The sequence below is a fragment of the Galeopterus variegatus genome, unplaced genomic scaffold (genome assembly GCF_000696425.1).
Source record: "Galeopterus variegatus unplaced genomic scaffold, G_variegatus-3.0.2 Scaffold8452, whole genome shotgun sequence".
Lineage (NCBI taxonomy): Eukaryota > Metazoa > Chordata > Mammalia > Dermoptera > Cynocephalidae > Galeopterus > Galeopterus variegatus.
The window spans coordinates 46,793-63,808 of record NW_007734563.1 but is presented as its reverse complement, the minus strand read 5'-3'; the positions used below and the strand labels follow the sequence as shown (position 1 = coordinate 63,808).

Genomic DNA, 17,016 nt, shown 5'->3' with positions numbered 1-17,016 from the left:
AAGTGCAGAGAATAGAATTAATAATACAAATGCTCTTAGTCATTGTGTAAATCACATTTAAATTTGATGGGGCTTTCTAGGAATAACACTAAATTCATGAGTATTAACAATGTTTTAAATCTGAACAATATGAATATGGGCATTAGTTAATATTTGTAATATAAAGTGTTACATTAAAACTATTTCTTTGAAAATAAAACAGGACAGGTGGCATAATTAGATGGCAGGAAAAAAAGACATCTTTTTACATATTTTCCTTACTAATACTGTACATGTGCAATATGAAGTGCACATTCTGGAAAAAAAAAGTGAAAGGAAGAGCAAGAGACAGAGGAGAAGAGGGAGGAAGGGAAAAAAACAAACATTCTTTTTTGGAAGCAACAAAACAAATACGACTCAGAAATGCCTTCTTGGTAATAGAGCATGCAACTGTTTTAACATGCTTCTGGATATCACAGTGACAATCTTTTATCAGGCATCAAAAATTGTGAAAGAGGAGCACGTATGGTTAGGGCTTGTAAAGGCATGCAGAAAATGTACAATGCAATTAATATTTCATGCAAACTTTGGTGTGGTCACACATTCACATTTATATACATGCCATCATGTACAGTTTAACACTACGCAACAATTTTAAAATAAAAAATATTAACCTAGCCAAATAATACTTTTCAACAGCAGCTTTTCAAATCAGATTTGAGAAGCACAGGCATATCAAATAACATCAATATACTATATTGTGCAGCTCTGATCATACACAACCATATTCATACCAAACAGTTTGATTATCTTCAGAAACCAACAATGCACCTTCTGTGTCATCACAATAGAGGCATGCAGGAGTGATAAGATTATTGCTATCTACAGAAGACTGTTGGTTACTGTGACTAGGGTTCTGATTATCAGAAAACTGTTCATTATCTTTCTGTGTAGCTTTATCCAAAGAGGCAGAAGACTGGTCAGTCATTCTAGTGACTGGCCTGGGAGGTAACCCACTTATGTTACTAACTAATTCTGTATTCAGGGATAAAAATGGCTGAGATGAATGAGCCACAGTAAATGACCCTATACTATCTTTTGCTAATATTCCAAGTGCATCACTAGAAATATTAATAGTGGCAAAAGTTTGGTTTAGAAAATGTGACCTTTCTGATCTTGAGTTTCTAGCTTGGGCATACAGAGACTCAGGCATATCTGTAGCTAAATCATTTTGAGCACAAGAACCTACAGCATGTGTGGAACCATGAAGTGCATGAGAGGACCACTGGTATAAACGGTACTCACTAGATGCTGCAGTGGTGTTGCTATCAGTAGTAGCTGGTGGTGAATCAATTGATACAGGCAGTCTACTGTCCTTGGTCAAAAAATCATGGATGCTTGTCCTTCGTGTAGTTCCTTCAGCAGTAGAGATCACACTGCTTGCTCGAGGTAAAGTGGCATAAGGATTGCTATCTTTTGATTGTCGTGACAGAGAAGTTTCTTTTACTAATTTTATCTTTCCTTGAGTGCCTGGTGTAGGTTTTCCTCCAGAACTAATGAAGTAGGTATCTTCAGTCTTTCGAGGACCAGGTCTCACAAACTCAGATTTAGTTGTCCGTCTATCATAGAAGTCCCCTGGGGTTTTTCCACTTACTGACCTGGCCAAACCACAGCTAATTGGTTTTTCTTTTCCCAAAAAGTCAGAAGAGACAGACAAACTTTTCATTACTTCATCCAAAAGATTCTCTTGGCTTGAGGACTTTATCTGTTTAAAAAGAAATGAAAGCAGATTAGTGAATACAGCCATGTTTTTACTTTCCTGATATAGTAGTCTGTATGATATAAAATTGCTGGTATCTCTTAACACTCCTGAACTAAAAAAAAAACGGCTCCAAAATTCATTCAGAGAAATTTAATTTGTGGTGTTCATCTAAATTAAGGTCACTATAGATAAAACTAACCTGTACTGAGGTAAACTTGTTGCTTTCTTCCAAAAATTGTTGTAGAGTAACAACTTCACTTCCAGGGGAACCAGTTTTGATCCTGTGATGTGCTCGACTCTCTAGTGTTTCAGGCATTTTGTGCTGGAGCACTGGACTTGATCTGGTGTGTCTTTTCAAGTACTGTATTGGACTGCTACCACTGCTGGACCAAGCCTCATGATCATGAAGCAGGCTAAATTCTCCACTGCTGTGGCTTTGTGGCCTGCTTTGGTTATTAATTGCACCTGCTTTTGGAGTAAATGGCGTGTTGAGACTTCAATAACATAAATGAGATTAATCCTATATAAGTAATAACATGTGTTGACCAGGTTCTTATCATATGAATAGCAAAACTTACATTCAAGCTTTATTTATAAATGCTTAGTAAACCATGTTAATCTTTCATCATTCTAAAAGTTGCCCTTCATTGTCTGCTTCCTTATTTTGTCAAACTGACAAATATTGTGAGCTCCACAAGGGCAAAGACTTGCTAGTACCACCATACTCAGAGCCTAAACAGAGCTGAATTCATACAAAGCAGGCACTCAATACACTTAATGAATAAATGAGTGAATAATACATTTTTTAAAATTCAGTTTCAAATAATTGTAAAACACCTCAAGTTAGAACAAGAACATGACTACGTGAATTTTAAATCATTTCAGAATGTTAAAACCAAGAACTGTTCTAAATGCAAAAAATTCTAATTCTTTCCTCTCTATGATGTCCTCATTACTTACTTGAAGGCTTCTCTGTTCATCCTAAATGAATAACCTTAAACATTTTTTTAAAAAATGTGAATACCATACCTATAAGAAAAGTCAAATGGAGACATGATAGTTACTTAAGAAAATTCTGGTAAAAATATAAAATCAAATATGAGGGGTCTTCAAAAAGTTCATGGAAAGATTCATATTGTTTGATCCCATTTTCTTTTCTTTTTTTTTTTTTTTTTTTTTTTTTTTTTTTTTTTTTCCTTTTTGTCTTTTTTACTGACCGGTAACAGGACCGCAACCCTCGGTGTCACGGGCGCACTGGATAGTGCGCCGCTTGGGAAGCGGGCGCACTGGATAGTGCGCCGCTTGGGAAGCGGGCGCACTGGATAGTGCGCCGCTTGGGAAGCGGGCGCACTGGATAGTGCGCCGCTTGGGAAGCGGGCGCACTGGATAGTGCGCCGCTTGGGAAGCGGGCGCACTGGATAGTGCGCCGCTTGGGAAGCGGGCGCACTGGATAGTGCGCCGCTTGGGAAGCGGGCGCACTGGATAGTGCGCCGCTTGGGAAGCGGGCGCACTGGATAGTGCGCCGCTTGGGAAGCGTCCCAAGCGGCGCACTTCTCCAGTGCGCCACCGGGCCGGCCCTTTTATTCTTTTTTTTTTTTTTTGTCTTTTTGTCTTTTTCCGTGTCCGGCAACGGATCGCAACCCTCAGTGTTGCACCCGCACCACGCTCAGCCAGTGAGCGGGAACTGGTCTCCACATGGGATCCGAACCCTCAGTGGGAGCGCCGCCGCACTCCCAAGCGGCGCACTTCTCCAGTGCGCCACCGGGCCGGCCCTTTTATTCTTTTTTTAATGTCTGAATCATCTGATTGATTATTCCTGCTGTCTACTACTGGTATGGTGCCTAGACAGTCTCAGTTGAGGTTGAGGTTGAGCAACTATATAAAATACAAATTAGTTCTGTAATAAAGCTCCCTAAAATCTATGCTATTCTTTTAGAATATTGATTCATTTTTATCAAGAACAAAATATATAGTACATCAAGACAGAACATGCAACTTTCTATGGTTTCCTAATTGCAAAGAGTAAAATGGGTCACAAAAAAAATCTTGGCTCAAGTTATGTAACATTTTATAGAAAGATTTTCTTAAGTTCTGAAATCAGAAAACAAACAAAACCAAAATGCTTCCTATTTCTAGACTATATTTTTTGCTGGATAAAAGAACATGATTATAAAAATGAAAAAACAATCCTACCTTAGAATCAGATATTTCAGATCATTGCAACAAAGTCATAGCATTAATGATAAAATAAAATTATAACTGAGACAAAGTAATTTTATAATAAAAATACAATAGAACAAATGCATTCATTACAATTTGACAATTCTGGACTATAGAGAGTAACTATAGTAGATTGTTTAAACCATTCCAGAATCTTTATGGGTATTAGTTAAGGTTTCTAGACATTTACATAAAAACCTTACCTTGGAATGCATATTAAAAAATTTAGAAAAAAATCTTGAAATAATTCTTTGTATGAATTATATGCATCATATAGCGCTTGCCCAATACACACATCCACAATTGCTTCTCAAATTAAGTGTTTCTCCTTACTTCGTGGGTAAATTAAAAGTATTTCTAAAATATGAGTAATGTGAGTTCAATGCACATGCCTCATGAGAAAACGGACAACCATTTTCATGACAAAGACAAAATGTAAGTAAAATAAGGATCTATACATAATTTTGAAGTATAAAGATTGCAGTAAGGCTGTTTTATCTGTGAAGATGAAAAACTGAAACCAAAATAACTGCTCCTGTTTTTACATTTATATACATTGAAATACATTTGTATTACAATGTGAAAAGTATAAAACCAAAGAACTGGAACTAAAGAACTGTGTTCCAAACATAGATGATTTGATTTTCATACTTTACCCCAGAAATTTCATCCCATCTCCCATTTTTGAATACTGGAAATGGATGGAGTACATTAATAAATTTACCTACAGCATACCTTTGACTTCATGAAGTGAAGCATTATTATTGCTATTGCTAGTGGATGTTCTGCCACTATCAAGGCTGGCTGGTCTTGAAGCTAAATGAAAAAATCAGGAGACAGTGTGATAAAACTTCTAGCTGATGACACTGATCTTTACATTCTGATCGCAGAATGTGTTGAGGAAGCAATCATGCATACTTTCACAGGCTGAGCATGCCCATAGAGTTGAATCTTACAGATTAAAAAAGCAAAGGCATTTCCAGATAGTTCAGTAAGACACTTTAGAACAGGACACTTCTGAAACAATAGTTGAGATTCAAAGAAAAGAGGATAAAGTGCATATCAGATTTGAAAATGATTTCTAGATGAATACCAGGACTGTTTTAGTTAAAAAGAATGACATGTCCCCCCAGGCCCCCAAAAGCATTAGTGATTAGGTCACTTCAAACAGATCAGATAAGGAACCCTGCACATTGCAGAGATGCCACACAGAGAAGGAATATGAGCATCTGCACAGTTACTGTCCTGTATTCTTATCTATTTAGGGAAATAATTGTATAATTAACAATGCCCTATGCTACTTCTTAAAATCCTGCTTACACATGAAATTCCTTGAAAATGTTTTCCATTTATTGTTAATAATTTAGTTTGGTAAGACATGATTTTCCAGATAGAAATTTAAAAATCTGAAATACTCAACACTGCAAAAATAACGCTTATCCTTTACCAAAATAAATATTTCTAAACCTGTGGTAAAACATAACTTTTACAGCTTCTGCCGCAGCAATTAAAGAGCTGCAGGCATGGCTCTGTGCTACTCCGTGGCTGTGGGCCTCAACAAGGGCCATAAGGTGACCAAGAGTGTGAGCCACAAGGTGACCAAGAGTGTGAGCAAGCCGAGGCACAGCCACTGCCACAGGTGCCTCACCAAGCATACAAAGTTCATGTGGGACATGATCCAAGAGGTGTGTGACTTTGCCTCATATGAGCAAGCATGGCACCATGGAGCTGCTCGAGATCTCCAAGGACAAATGGGCCCTAAAATTCATCAAGAAAAGGCGGGGAACACATATCCATGCTAAGAGGAAGTGAGAGGAGCTAAAGCAGCGTCCTGGCCATCATGAGGAAAGTGGCTGCCAAAGACTGAGCTCCCTCTCCCCTCTGTGCAGTATAAAACCCCTCTGTGCAGTATAAAACCTTTACAGAAACTCAAAAAAAAAAAAAAAAAGTAACTCTTACAATTTTAACCTTATACTTACACAAAAATGGTAATAAGATTACCTTTGAGGATTGTGCAGTCATACTTTATAAATGACCTTGACTAAAATAAAGAACATTTAGATGAAGCAATAATCTTAAGAGGGGCAACAGGGAGTATCAAGTTTGAAGAAACGGTAGAGATAAGGATGAGATGCAGGATAGAGAAAACATGCTTGCTGGCAACACCACATTCACCTATTCAATGTAAGAGTCTTAGCATTCCCATTCGGTATATAATATGTACTTTCTAAATAAAGTTCATATCTTACCATGAACTCTTGATCCCGTACTAGAATCATCACTAATACCTTGTGGACTTATGTCTTCAAAGGATGTAGTATCTACATAAAATAGCAAAATGGATATAGAAATACTTTTGTAACAAAAAAATTCCATTATAAAATTTTAATTTATGCAGAATATGGAAATTCTTTTTCAATCACATCTAATACACCTTGATTTAACATATTTCAAGACTCAACCAGAAACTGGAACTAGGAGTAAGAAACAGAGTAGTTCTAATGAGAGTTGGCTTGCTTAGGGAAAACACCAGAAGCAAACAATCCCCACTGTGATCCTGAAAAGCAAAGCAAAACCTGGGTAGTTCTATGTGGTTCTCCTTATTTGAAGTTATAGTGCTTTTAGGTTTTATTTAAAAAGCCATCACTCCCTCCAGTTTTTACTCTTTACCTGGTTTACTTCTCCTTTTCTTGTTTTGTTCATTAGCTGTTTATTATGAAAGGAGGCCTAGGAAAGATTTTAGTTATTTGTATATGTTTTAAATTTTCCAAATTTGAAAATTCCCCCAAATCAAATCCAGATCATGTTTTGATAATTATTTCAGGTTGTTGCCTTAAAAAAAGTACACAGGGGAAAGTCAAATTAAAATTCCTGTTGCCAACAGTTACACTACAGTGCAAATAGCAGACGGCCTATACCTTTATTATTAACCAACTGCTTGGATCTGAAGCCTGCAGAAGAGTTGACAGTTGAAAAGTTGATGGCTGTAGTAGAGAAGGCCATAGCTCCCAATTCTTTTCTCCTTTTACCCGTTGAAATATCATCAGGAACCTCCAAATTTTCAGTACTACCTGTCCATTGTCCTGCTAGGACCATGGACTGCACCAGGTCATTCATGGCTGGGATGCAAATGAAAGCAAATGAATCAGCATGGTTAATGTATTTTCTCTTATCTCTATTTTGTATTATAAATGATCTGGCTTTTGTCTATGAATAAACGCAAATGGACATCAAAAACTATAACCACAAAGTCATTTGAATTATGACATGCATTCAGTTGAATGAAATGAGTAGGCCAAAGGCTGATAAATTTCAATAAATACTTTTATCCACCTCCACCCCTTTTAAAAGACAAAGAATGGAATTTTACTATGTACAACTGCCATGCTTTTGTGCAGTGATGTGCAATATAATTAGAAGCCTTCATAATGTGGTTTGTGGTGACAAAAATGACAAAGATGGAGGGCAGTTCTTATACAGCATAATTATTGAATATGAAAATGAGTCCTTGGTCTGAGCAGATTACTGAAGAAATTATTCACTTTACAAATCAAATAAGTATACCATTCAATAAAAACCTGAAAGAGATGATATCCAAAGTGACAGACATTTAATGTGATTATATAATTACCCATTCCACTTAAAAAAAAAGAAAACCCAGAATATTATTATTTAAAGAATGACAAACATTTTCAAAAGTTATAGGCCATTTTATTTATTTATTTAATCTGGTTCATTAAGGAAATAAATTCCTAATGCTAAAGGTTTTGTTATATTTTCCTTAAGTAAATTTCTTTGGGAGAAAAATCTCTATGGCATATAAAATTAAGGGTGGTTTTTTTTTTTTTAACCAACTTTTAGTAAGCACTGGAAATTTACAAGTGTAGGACTAAACATACGCATGTATATGTATCAGTGGATATACATATAATGCAAATTCAGTGCCAGTTTTGAAAAAAATATTCTTCCAGCTCCTTGTATTAGAGGAAGACTGCACTTTGCAAAATAAGAAAATTGGCACAGTGCAGAGAAAGGTTAGTGAAAAATTAGTAACGGAAGCCAGTGTAGTCATTTGAAAGAAGCTGAACTGTCATAAAGTCTTACACATGGAACGACGATAGCAGGCCTTCATTTTGTCTTTATCCTTCGGTCTGTTCCTCAAAAAGGGCAGTCTTTTCAGTGCAACCACTTTAATGTCAGAGCATGAGGAAAAACAGAAACAGGGAAAAATGAAAGAAAAAAGGGAGAAGAACAGATGGGAGTTAAATGTTGAAATTAAGGACAGAAATGAATGTTTGAGTTTCAGCTATGTATGCTATATTAAAGCTATTATTCTCATGCTGCTGAGTGATAATGAAATATGAAATATGTACTTCAATACTTTAAAATATTTGGAAAAGCACTGAAGACAATGATGAGGAACATATACTTTGAAAGCTTGGATTGGCTACAGTCCTATAAAAACAGGAACTGATTAGAATTACTTATGGACAGACCAATTTTCCTAGTTAAGTTGTAAAGGTAAACTTTTTAAATTAAGGCTATTTGTCGATCACACAGTGTACACTATGAAAATGTATAAGGCTTTTCAAGCCTCTATTTTCTTTAACTTTATAAATTATAAGGCTTTATTTTGGGGAAAAAATTAGGAAAATGCACATTTTAACAAAGTGTTTTAAATACATCAACAAAAATTAGGGTGTCCAGGGAATGTTTAAAACAATCTAAAGAAACTTTAAAAATCACATTAAAAGCTTTTATCATTTTCTTAAATTTAAAAAAAAATAGTAAATTATTTCTTGGTTTAAACTGGATTCTCAAGCATTATTTAGCAGCACCACGAAACATACATTCTTTCGACCAAAGTCTTTCTAAAGATGAAATACAGAGTTCATTTTACAAAAGGTTGGTTTATGGAAAGAGGCAAAAAAAAATGTATTTTGACAGTAGTAATAAGTGTTAGCACTAAGCTCTGCTAAAGCTAAAAGATAAGGAGGCACCCCAAAGCAAGCAAAAATGAAAGAAAAATATGTATAACATTTTTAGATATTTTGAAAGGTTTTTTGGGTGAATTTATAAAAATCAAAAGCACTGCGCAAGACATTTTTGTGAATGAAAATCAGGATTACCATTCAAGTATAGGAGTCATTAGAACAATAAAAATGTTCATTAGAGTCACTAACCATTCTTAAGCTAAATTTTAATAAGACAAATATAAAAAATTATTACATCTCTTTGGAGATGTAATTTAGGAGTTAGGGAAACAACTTGCATAAGGACTTAAAAACATATTATACACAGCCTTAATAACTAACCTTTCTCAGAGTTTGCCATCATTTTGCAAATAAAGGTCTTTTGACAAACTGACAAGTATCATTCATTAAAGAGAGTACAATGAACATATAGCTTTTTAACTTTTTGATTGCTATTAGGAACAGTTATAATTCATTTAGGCTTTTAATTTCACCTATTTCTTTTCAAACTTGGCAAACACAGCTATTTTCAATGATTAAAAAGAAATGAACTGAAAGCAATGTAAAAATGGACACTTAGCTAAAAAAAAAGCCGAGTGGTTGCAGCATGCACATGTCTTGTTTAGATACTTTATTTTCTTTTTATGTTTTCAACTGTTTTCCAAAGCCTGCTTTACTGACAGACAGACACTCTTCCAAAATGGACAGGATAAAAGGAGTTTTAAATTTCCAGGTGAAGGAATGTGATTGTTCTTGTGGCACTACTTTGTAGATATACAATATTCTTTTCCCAAAGCATACTGAAATTAAAAGAACCTTAGTATCGTTGGGTTTTATGTTTATTTTTAAATTCTAAAGCTGAATAACTCCAGGAAAGGAGAATATTACTTCCTTTTGATTTTTATTCTGGAAGTTTCAGCAGAGAGCATGAAAGAATGGGATTTATTTAAAACAGACTAGAGGGCTGGCCTGTGGCTCACTTGGGAGAGTATGGTGCTGATAACGCCAAGGCCCTGGGTGCGGATCCCTATATAGGGATGGCTGGTTAGCTCACTTGGGGGAGCGTGGTGCTGACAACACCAAGTCAAGGGTTAAGATCCCCTTACCGGTCATCTTTTAAAGAAAGCAAAAAAAAAATTAATAAAACAGACTAGATGACCCCCCAAAAGACTTTTGTAGCTTTTTTATGTATTTTTCACAACTGAATTGAAATATCTACCTTTAATTATAAAAAATTAAGTATACCCCTTACCATTTCTCATCTAATTAATAACATGTCAAATATTTTATATCTAAAAAGGTAGCAGATAAAACTGACTTATCTGTCACCTTTTTAAGGAAAACTTGATGATCTGTCTACAACAATAACTACTCAGAGGTTTCATGTAGATTTGGTGGACCAGACTAGACAGCAAAAGACCAGGGTAACAATAATCTTATGTGAGGATACAGAATTAAACTACTTTCATGCGACATACACACACACACTCATATATACATATATATGTATGCATATGTACAATTTTTATTGTTGTTTACCTATGGACTCTAGTTTTTAGGCAGCTATAATTGCATTGTGAAATATGCCCTATAATATTTAAAACCCTATTCCCTAAAATGTCTTTTCAGCGATAATTCACCTGAGGCGATAATACACATTGTGTATAGTTTTTTGAGTGCTTTGGAGTCTACCCCTGGAGGAAGAAGCAGCTGCTTTTACCTGCTATCTAGTTTTAAAAATGGTATGTGTATGTAAATATTTTTTTTAAATTTAGTGACACCGGTGATAGAATGAGAGTGTTCAAAGTATCCTATTTACATGTTTTATAAGAACATTGATAGTAGTCAACTTTTTGGACACTTTCAAAGAGCTCAGTATTGAATTCTTTTCCTCTTGATATACACTTCTCTAGGCTTTTACTTTGCTCTTGCTATTTAGCTAAGCATACTAGTAACGAAATAAAAAGGCTATGAATTATACAGGACACATTATGATGTGATACTTCTAAATTTGTAATAAAATTAAATTACAAAGTTATAAACAAATTATCTCCCCATCTCTCTATTTTAATTGATCCTTTACCAACCCATCCCTCTGTAATTTTCTCTCTTTGTGGGGGGCAGCTGGCCGGTACAGGGATCCGAACTCTTGACCTTGGTGTTATCAGCACTGTACTCTACCCAACTGAGCTAACTGGCCACCCTCAATAATTTTCTTAACCTTTGGTTATTTCTAAATCATTAAATAACACCTCTTCAAATTCATACCTATTTTTCTTTGCTTCTCCCACTATAACTTTGCTGCAATTTGACACTATCAAAGCATATGAGCAAAAACCTCATTACAAAATGCTTTAATATTCTAATTAAGTTATAGATAATTATGAAAATAAAATCTTACATATATTTTTCACTTGCTCCTTAAAATCACCCTGTGAAGTATGAAGCAAAGGTAAAAGTCTTACCCATATTAACAGAACTTGAAAGTGGCAGAAGTATTCTGGCTTATTTCAATGTTCTTTCTACAATATTTTACTCCCTGGCCAAATGATGATATCTCTGTGTATGGGATATCTTTCAACACGCAATATAGAAAATCAAGTGGTCATATACTATTGTAGCATGCAATTAATTTTATAATCATATGGAATTAAAAAGAAATGCCATTCATCAGACCATTCCCCAAAAGCACTGTTGAAGTTTCTTTTAAAAGAAATCTTTAGAAAGGATTCTAAATCAATACTAAAGAGTTTAAGCACTCACTGCTGCTTTTCTTGGTCCCCAAGGTTTGGCCATCTTCTAAAGAGTTTGAACCTACTGAAGAACTATCTTGACTATCTTGATGGGGGAGTTGTAGAAATCCTTCACTGGAGTCTGAGCGGGTAGGTGTTAACGTTAGAGATTTCTGACGCTCCCGATTAATGTCTTTCTTAGACTTTATCAATTTTCTCATTTTTAGAGTAATCCAGTTGCCTCTCCTAATAGAATTTTAAAAATTCTTATCAGTCTAAAATTCAACATAATCCTTCAAAACATTAGAAATAATATGACTTTTCAAAATTAAAATTCATAAAATTTGGCTAATGGTACCTTCTAGGAGGAGATGGGTCATAAAATTTGTATTGATCCATAATTTTCTCTTCTAATTTCTCTTTTTGTCGTCTTAATTCGTTTAACTTATCACTATAAAAATAAAAATTACATTTTAGGACATGCATCACATTTTGTACAACTATGAATAATATTAAATAGTTTTGTGGCTATGATCTAATTTCTCCCCAAATAATGAACAAATACAGATACCATGCTTGACAATTAAGAGTTTATTAGGTAGTAACAATGGGATTTTTTACATGTTTTTCTTTTCTTTTTTTTTTTTTGGCAGCTGGCTGGTACAGGGATCTGAATTCTCAATCCTTGGTGTTACATCACCACACTCTAACCAAATGAGCTAACTGGCCAGTCCTCTCCTTTTCTTTAAATCTACAACTTACTGAAATAAAACAATTTAGAACTTAAAGATTCAATAAGATTTATTTGTTTGGAAGACATTTTCCTTACTATAATCTCATCATGTCTTTAAGGAACTCTGTTACAAACATCTTTTTACAGCTATTAAACAAACATTATATCAACATTGACTATTTCCCTATTCTTGGATCACTAGTATCTCAAATCATTTTTGGAATGAAGAAGGATGGTTTATTATAATTTATATAAGCAAAATATTAAAATGTTGAGTATTATATTTTCTTACAATTATAAATATCAAAGATTTTTGATATTTTAATTGTAAATGAAATATCAAAGATCACAGACCAAAGTAGAGTGATCTCTCTTAAATTAAAAAGAAAATCAATGCCAAATTATATTATTTACTCAACAAACATTTAGTGATCATTTACAATGAGGAAGGCATGAGGTATATATAAAGATGAATAATAAGTAGCTCTGCTTATAGTACAATAGGAGAGAGAAGATATAAACATAAATGACTATTATAATCCAAGGCAGTAGCAGTACCAAAGTAAATGTACTGTGGAAAGGGCCAGCCCCGTGGCTCACTTGGGAGAGTGTGGCACTGGGAGCGCTGAGGCCGTGGGTTCAGATCCTATATAGGGATGTCCGGTGCGCTCACTGGCTGAGCATGGCGCAGACAACACCGTGCAGAGGGTTGCGATCCCCTTACAGGTCAAAAAAAAAAGTACTATGGAAATACAACAGGAACTTTTTTTTTTTTCCTTTTTGTCTTTTTTTTTTCGTGACCAGCAACGGATCGCAACCCTCAGTGTCGCGCCTGGACGGGGACGGCAACGAGATCGCAACCCTCGGTGTTGCACCCGCACCTCGCTCAGCCAGTGAGGGGCCGGTCTGTATGTGGGATCTGAACCCGGGGCAGGAGCGCCGCCGCGCTCCCAAGCGGCGCACTGTAGCAGTGCGCCACTGGGCCGGCCCCAACAGGAACTTTTTTTTTTTCCTTTTTGTCTTTTTTTTTTCGTGACCAGCAACGGATCGCAACCCTCAGTGTCGCGCCCGGACTGGGACGGCAACGAGATCGCAACCCTCGGTGTTGCACCCGCACCTCGCTCAGCCAGTGAGGGGCCGGTCTGTATGTGGGATCTGAACCCTGGGCAGGAGCACCGCCGCGCTCCCAAGCGGCGCACTGTAGCAGTGCGCCACCGGGCCGGCCCCAACAGGAACTTTTAAAAGGGAAAATATTCCCATCTTGGATGACCAAATAAATCCTCATGTAGAAAACCACCATTTTAGATAGGCTGAAAAGGAAAGATAGGAATGCTAAATTAAGTAGTTTAGCTTGAATGTGGGATGACAGAAGCAGTGAGAATTTCGGGTTTAGATTTTACTCACTAGGAAACAGATGTATTATAAGTTTCATTATAAAGTAATACTATGAAATCTTTGCTTCAGGTACCTTAACCCAATGTGAAATATGATATATTAGAAAGGTGGTAGTTAAAGTATTCAGGCTAATGGGCAGTTTGGTTGAGAGGGAAGGCTGAATTATGGTGGTGAGAATTGGGAGGAACTGATTTGAGAGATTCTATAGAAGATGCTTTGTGAACAGATGTTGCCAATAGTTATACCACAGCACAAATTTGAGAGGGAAGGCTGAATTATGGTGGTGAGAATTGGGAGGAACTGATTTGAGAGATTCTATATAAGATGCTTTGTGAACAGATGTTGCCAATAGTTATACCACAGCACAAATTAAGCAGACAACCTATACCTTTCTTATTAACGGTCTGCTTGGATCTGAAGCCTATGGAAGAGCTGACAGTTGAAAAGTTGATGGCTGTAGTAGAGAAGTCCACAACTACCAATTCCTTTCTCCTTTTACCTGCTGAAAAACCATTAGAAACCTCCAAATTCTCAGTACTACCTGTTCACTGTCACTCCTGCTAGAACCATATGATAGAGGCATCCAGCTAGAAATGTATGACAGATGAGATGGCTATTTGTAATTTAAATTCAGTAAGGCAGAATAGGTAATAATAATTGGAAGTCAATTATGTAGACACAATCATTAAAACCCTAAAAATGCATTAGTTATAAAGGGTCAGAATATTAAGATGATGAAGTGTTGGATAATGCCTCTTCGTAAAGGACAGGAAATTCACATGCCAAGAGCTTTATATGTATATACTCAGTGCTTCTTAACCTAAATTACCTCTTATGGCAGAGAGTAAAGGGATATGTACCCCTGAAAGGACTGAAGGGGTAGTCCAAAGTGGCCAGCCACAAATGTGAAATTTCTTTGAGGTTTTTGCATTTATCTTAAAAGTTCATGGAAACTCTGCCTTTTGCTCCATGGTACACCTGTGTATTAATATAGAAATAATGTTCCCTGCCCCAAATTTTTAAATAAAATTGATGCTTAGAAAAATGTACAATGTATCCGGGCTTCACATGAGCCCTGGTTTACTATCATGTACGTCAAGTCTGAAAGGCACAGACATTATTTCATTTACTCCTTAGGATAATCTGGGAAGTAGGTGTTGTTATCTCTATTTTAGAGAAGAATTAACTAATGATCAAAGAAATGAAGTAACTCATCTATGGTCACATAGCTAGTGAGTGGAAGAATTGGGATATGAATTAGAAGCTGTTTGATTTCAACATCTGTGCTATATCTATTATACTGTGGTACTTCTCATTTAGGGGGCAAGGGGAAGAAAAAAATCTAGTAAAAGTGAATCATGGTTTAAAACAAAGACTACCCCCTGAGCTTCCCAAGCCCAAATCCCTGAGTCTTACTAGATTCTTTCACTCTTAGTGGAGATACAACTTGTCAATAATTAAGCCTTGTCAATTCTCCCTCTCACATCTGTAGTTTGATCTCAACTCCTTTGCATGGCATAGAAAAATCTTTGTGAACTGGCTCCTGTCTGTTTAGCCACTTCCCTACTGTTCCCTCTTCCTCAATTTTACTCCAGAAAGAAAAATTAGGTTTTTTAGGTTCTGTATGACACCACAACATACTTTCATCACACCTCCATGTTTTTGCATTGCTCTCTTGGTCTAGCATGCTTCCCCAAGCAAACCCCTACTGAACATTTAAGTCTCAGCTCAGGTCTTATCTTTGGAAAATCCACCTTGCCTCTCCCAGACTATGATACTCCTTCTCTTATATTTGCTTTATTTCTATGGCCTCCTACACACACTTCCATTGTAGAATTATTGTATTTAAATTTTTATTTGTATTTTTCACTTTATATTACTAACTCCTTAACAGCAGGGCCCATGTATTTTCATGTTAGTACTTCTGGTTAATTAGCATAGTACCTGGAATATAAGCACTGAAGAAATATATATGTTGAAATGATAATGTTGAAAATCAAGAAAAATTAGCTTGAGTTTTCTCTGCCACTGGGTATGGCAATGATAAAATCATGAGTAATATTTCAGAGTGCAAATTATTTGGTACCTACATGTATTGTCTTTGTTCAACATGAAAAAGATCCTTGCTTTCCATATTCTGCTCCAATAGTGTTCTGTTCTGTAGCATTAGTGTCTGAATTTGATCTAATAGATGTCGATTTTCTTCTTCTAAATTTCCTTTAAGTTGGCTTAGCAACTGTTTAAACACAAAAATTTATTTAAAAAAAAACATTTACATGTAACATAAATCACCTGAAACGTATGAAAAATATAAAATACTTCACAAAGACTTTAGTCTTCCACTATTTGAACATTTAGACGATTGAACTTTGATCAGAGTGGGAATGATAACTTAAGTGACAATGACAGCTATAGCACTGGGTTATATGCTATACATACATCTTTCTTAATTCTCACAAACACTATGTCTAATATATATCAAATTATCTAGTTCCAAAAATACTCCTTTCTGTATTTTTTTTTCTGCTTTCAAAACTGTTAAATTTATAATCCAAAAGCTAGATTCAAATCTCTGGTCTTCTATTTAAGTAGCTATGAAATGTTGGACAAGTTAGTTATCAGATCTATAAAATAAGGATAGCTCCCATCCCCCAAGATTGTTGCAAGGATTAAATAATATATGTAAAGTACCTGGTAGTATGCCTATGGCACACAGTAAGTAGGTACTCACATATCGCATTCTTTCCCCAACCACTGTGTCTAAGGAACCTTAAAAATCTGCATATAGTTTTTCTGGCTTGATCAAGGGGAGTCAGGTAATTTAGTCAATGGTTGGTATTACCAGCTGGTATTACTGGTAGCTGGGCTGCCAGCAGCATTGGGCTTTTTGTATGCAATTAGTAGAAATTGGAAATGTGCCTTAGCTAGGACAGGGTTCCAGTAGAAGTCATAAAGCCCAAAGCAGTGACTTGTAAAACTTAGCATCCCTTGTACAGTATATTTCTGGGCCCCAGCATTCAAATCCAGCAGGTCTGAAGTGGAGCCCAGAGATCCATATTAAAAAAAAAAGCAAACTGGGCCAGCCCGGTGGCGCACTGCTACAGTGCGCCGCTTGGGAGCGCTGCGGCGCTCCCGCCAAGGGTTCAGATCCCACATACAGACCAGTTCCCGCTCACTGGCTGAGCAAGGTGCGGGGGCAAAACTGAGGGCCGCGATCCCGTT

General features: G+C 36.1%; 1 protein-coding gene and 1 long non-coding RNA gene across 11 annotated transcripts in view; one reads left to right on the top strand and one right to left on the bottom strand.

Moving 5' to 3' along the window:
- The window catches only part of LOC103608471 (girdin), a 67,067-nt gene that overhangs the window by 6,871 nt on the left and 43,180 nt on the right, over positions 1 to 17,016 (bottom strand). For 2 of the 10 annotated variants that reach the window (XM_008592900.1, XM_008592899.1), the window contains exons 15-23: positions 15,885 to 16,030; positions 12,025 to 12,117; positions 11,698 to 11,912; positions 8,066 to 8,149; positions 6,880 to 7,080; positions 6,211 to 6,282; positions 4,697 to 4,777; positions 1,941 to 2,209; positions 1,285 to 1,744 (exon numbers count right to left, since the gene is read on the bottom strand). In XM_008592900.1, coding sequence (XP_008591122.1) covers positions 1,285 to 1,744; positions 1,941 to 2,209; positions 4,697 to 4,777; positions 6,211 to 6,282; positions 6,880 to 7,080; positions 8,066 to 8,149; positions 11,698 to 11,912; positions 12,025 to 12,117; positions 15,885 to 16,030 — 1,621 coding nt within the window. Of the gene's footprint in view, positions 1 to 714; positions 1,745 to 1,940; positions 2,210 to 4,696; positions 4,778 to 6,210; positions 6,283 to 6,879; positions 7,081 to 8,065; positions 8,150 to 11,697; positions 11,913 to 12,024; positions 12,118 to 15,884; positions 16,031 to 17,016 lie in introns of those variants that run through there. The other 8 variants (XM_008592894.1, XM_008592895.1, XM_008592901.1 and 5 more) reach the window with 8 other exon arrangements.
- The window catches only part of LOC103608470, a 14,491-nt gene continuing 8,052 nt past the window's right edge, over positions 10,578 to 17,016 (top strand). The window contains exons 1-2 of the long non-coding RNA XR_552063.1: positions 10,578 to 10,676; positions 11,721 to 11,816. This is a non-coding gene — a long non-coding RNA (uncharacterized LOC103608470). The remainder of the gene's footprint in view (positions 10,677 to 11,720; positions 11,817 to 17,016) is intronic.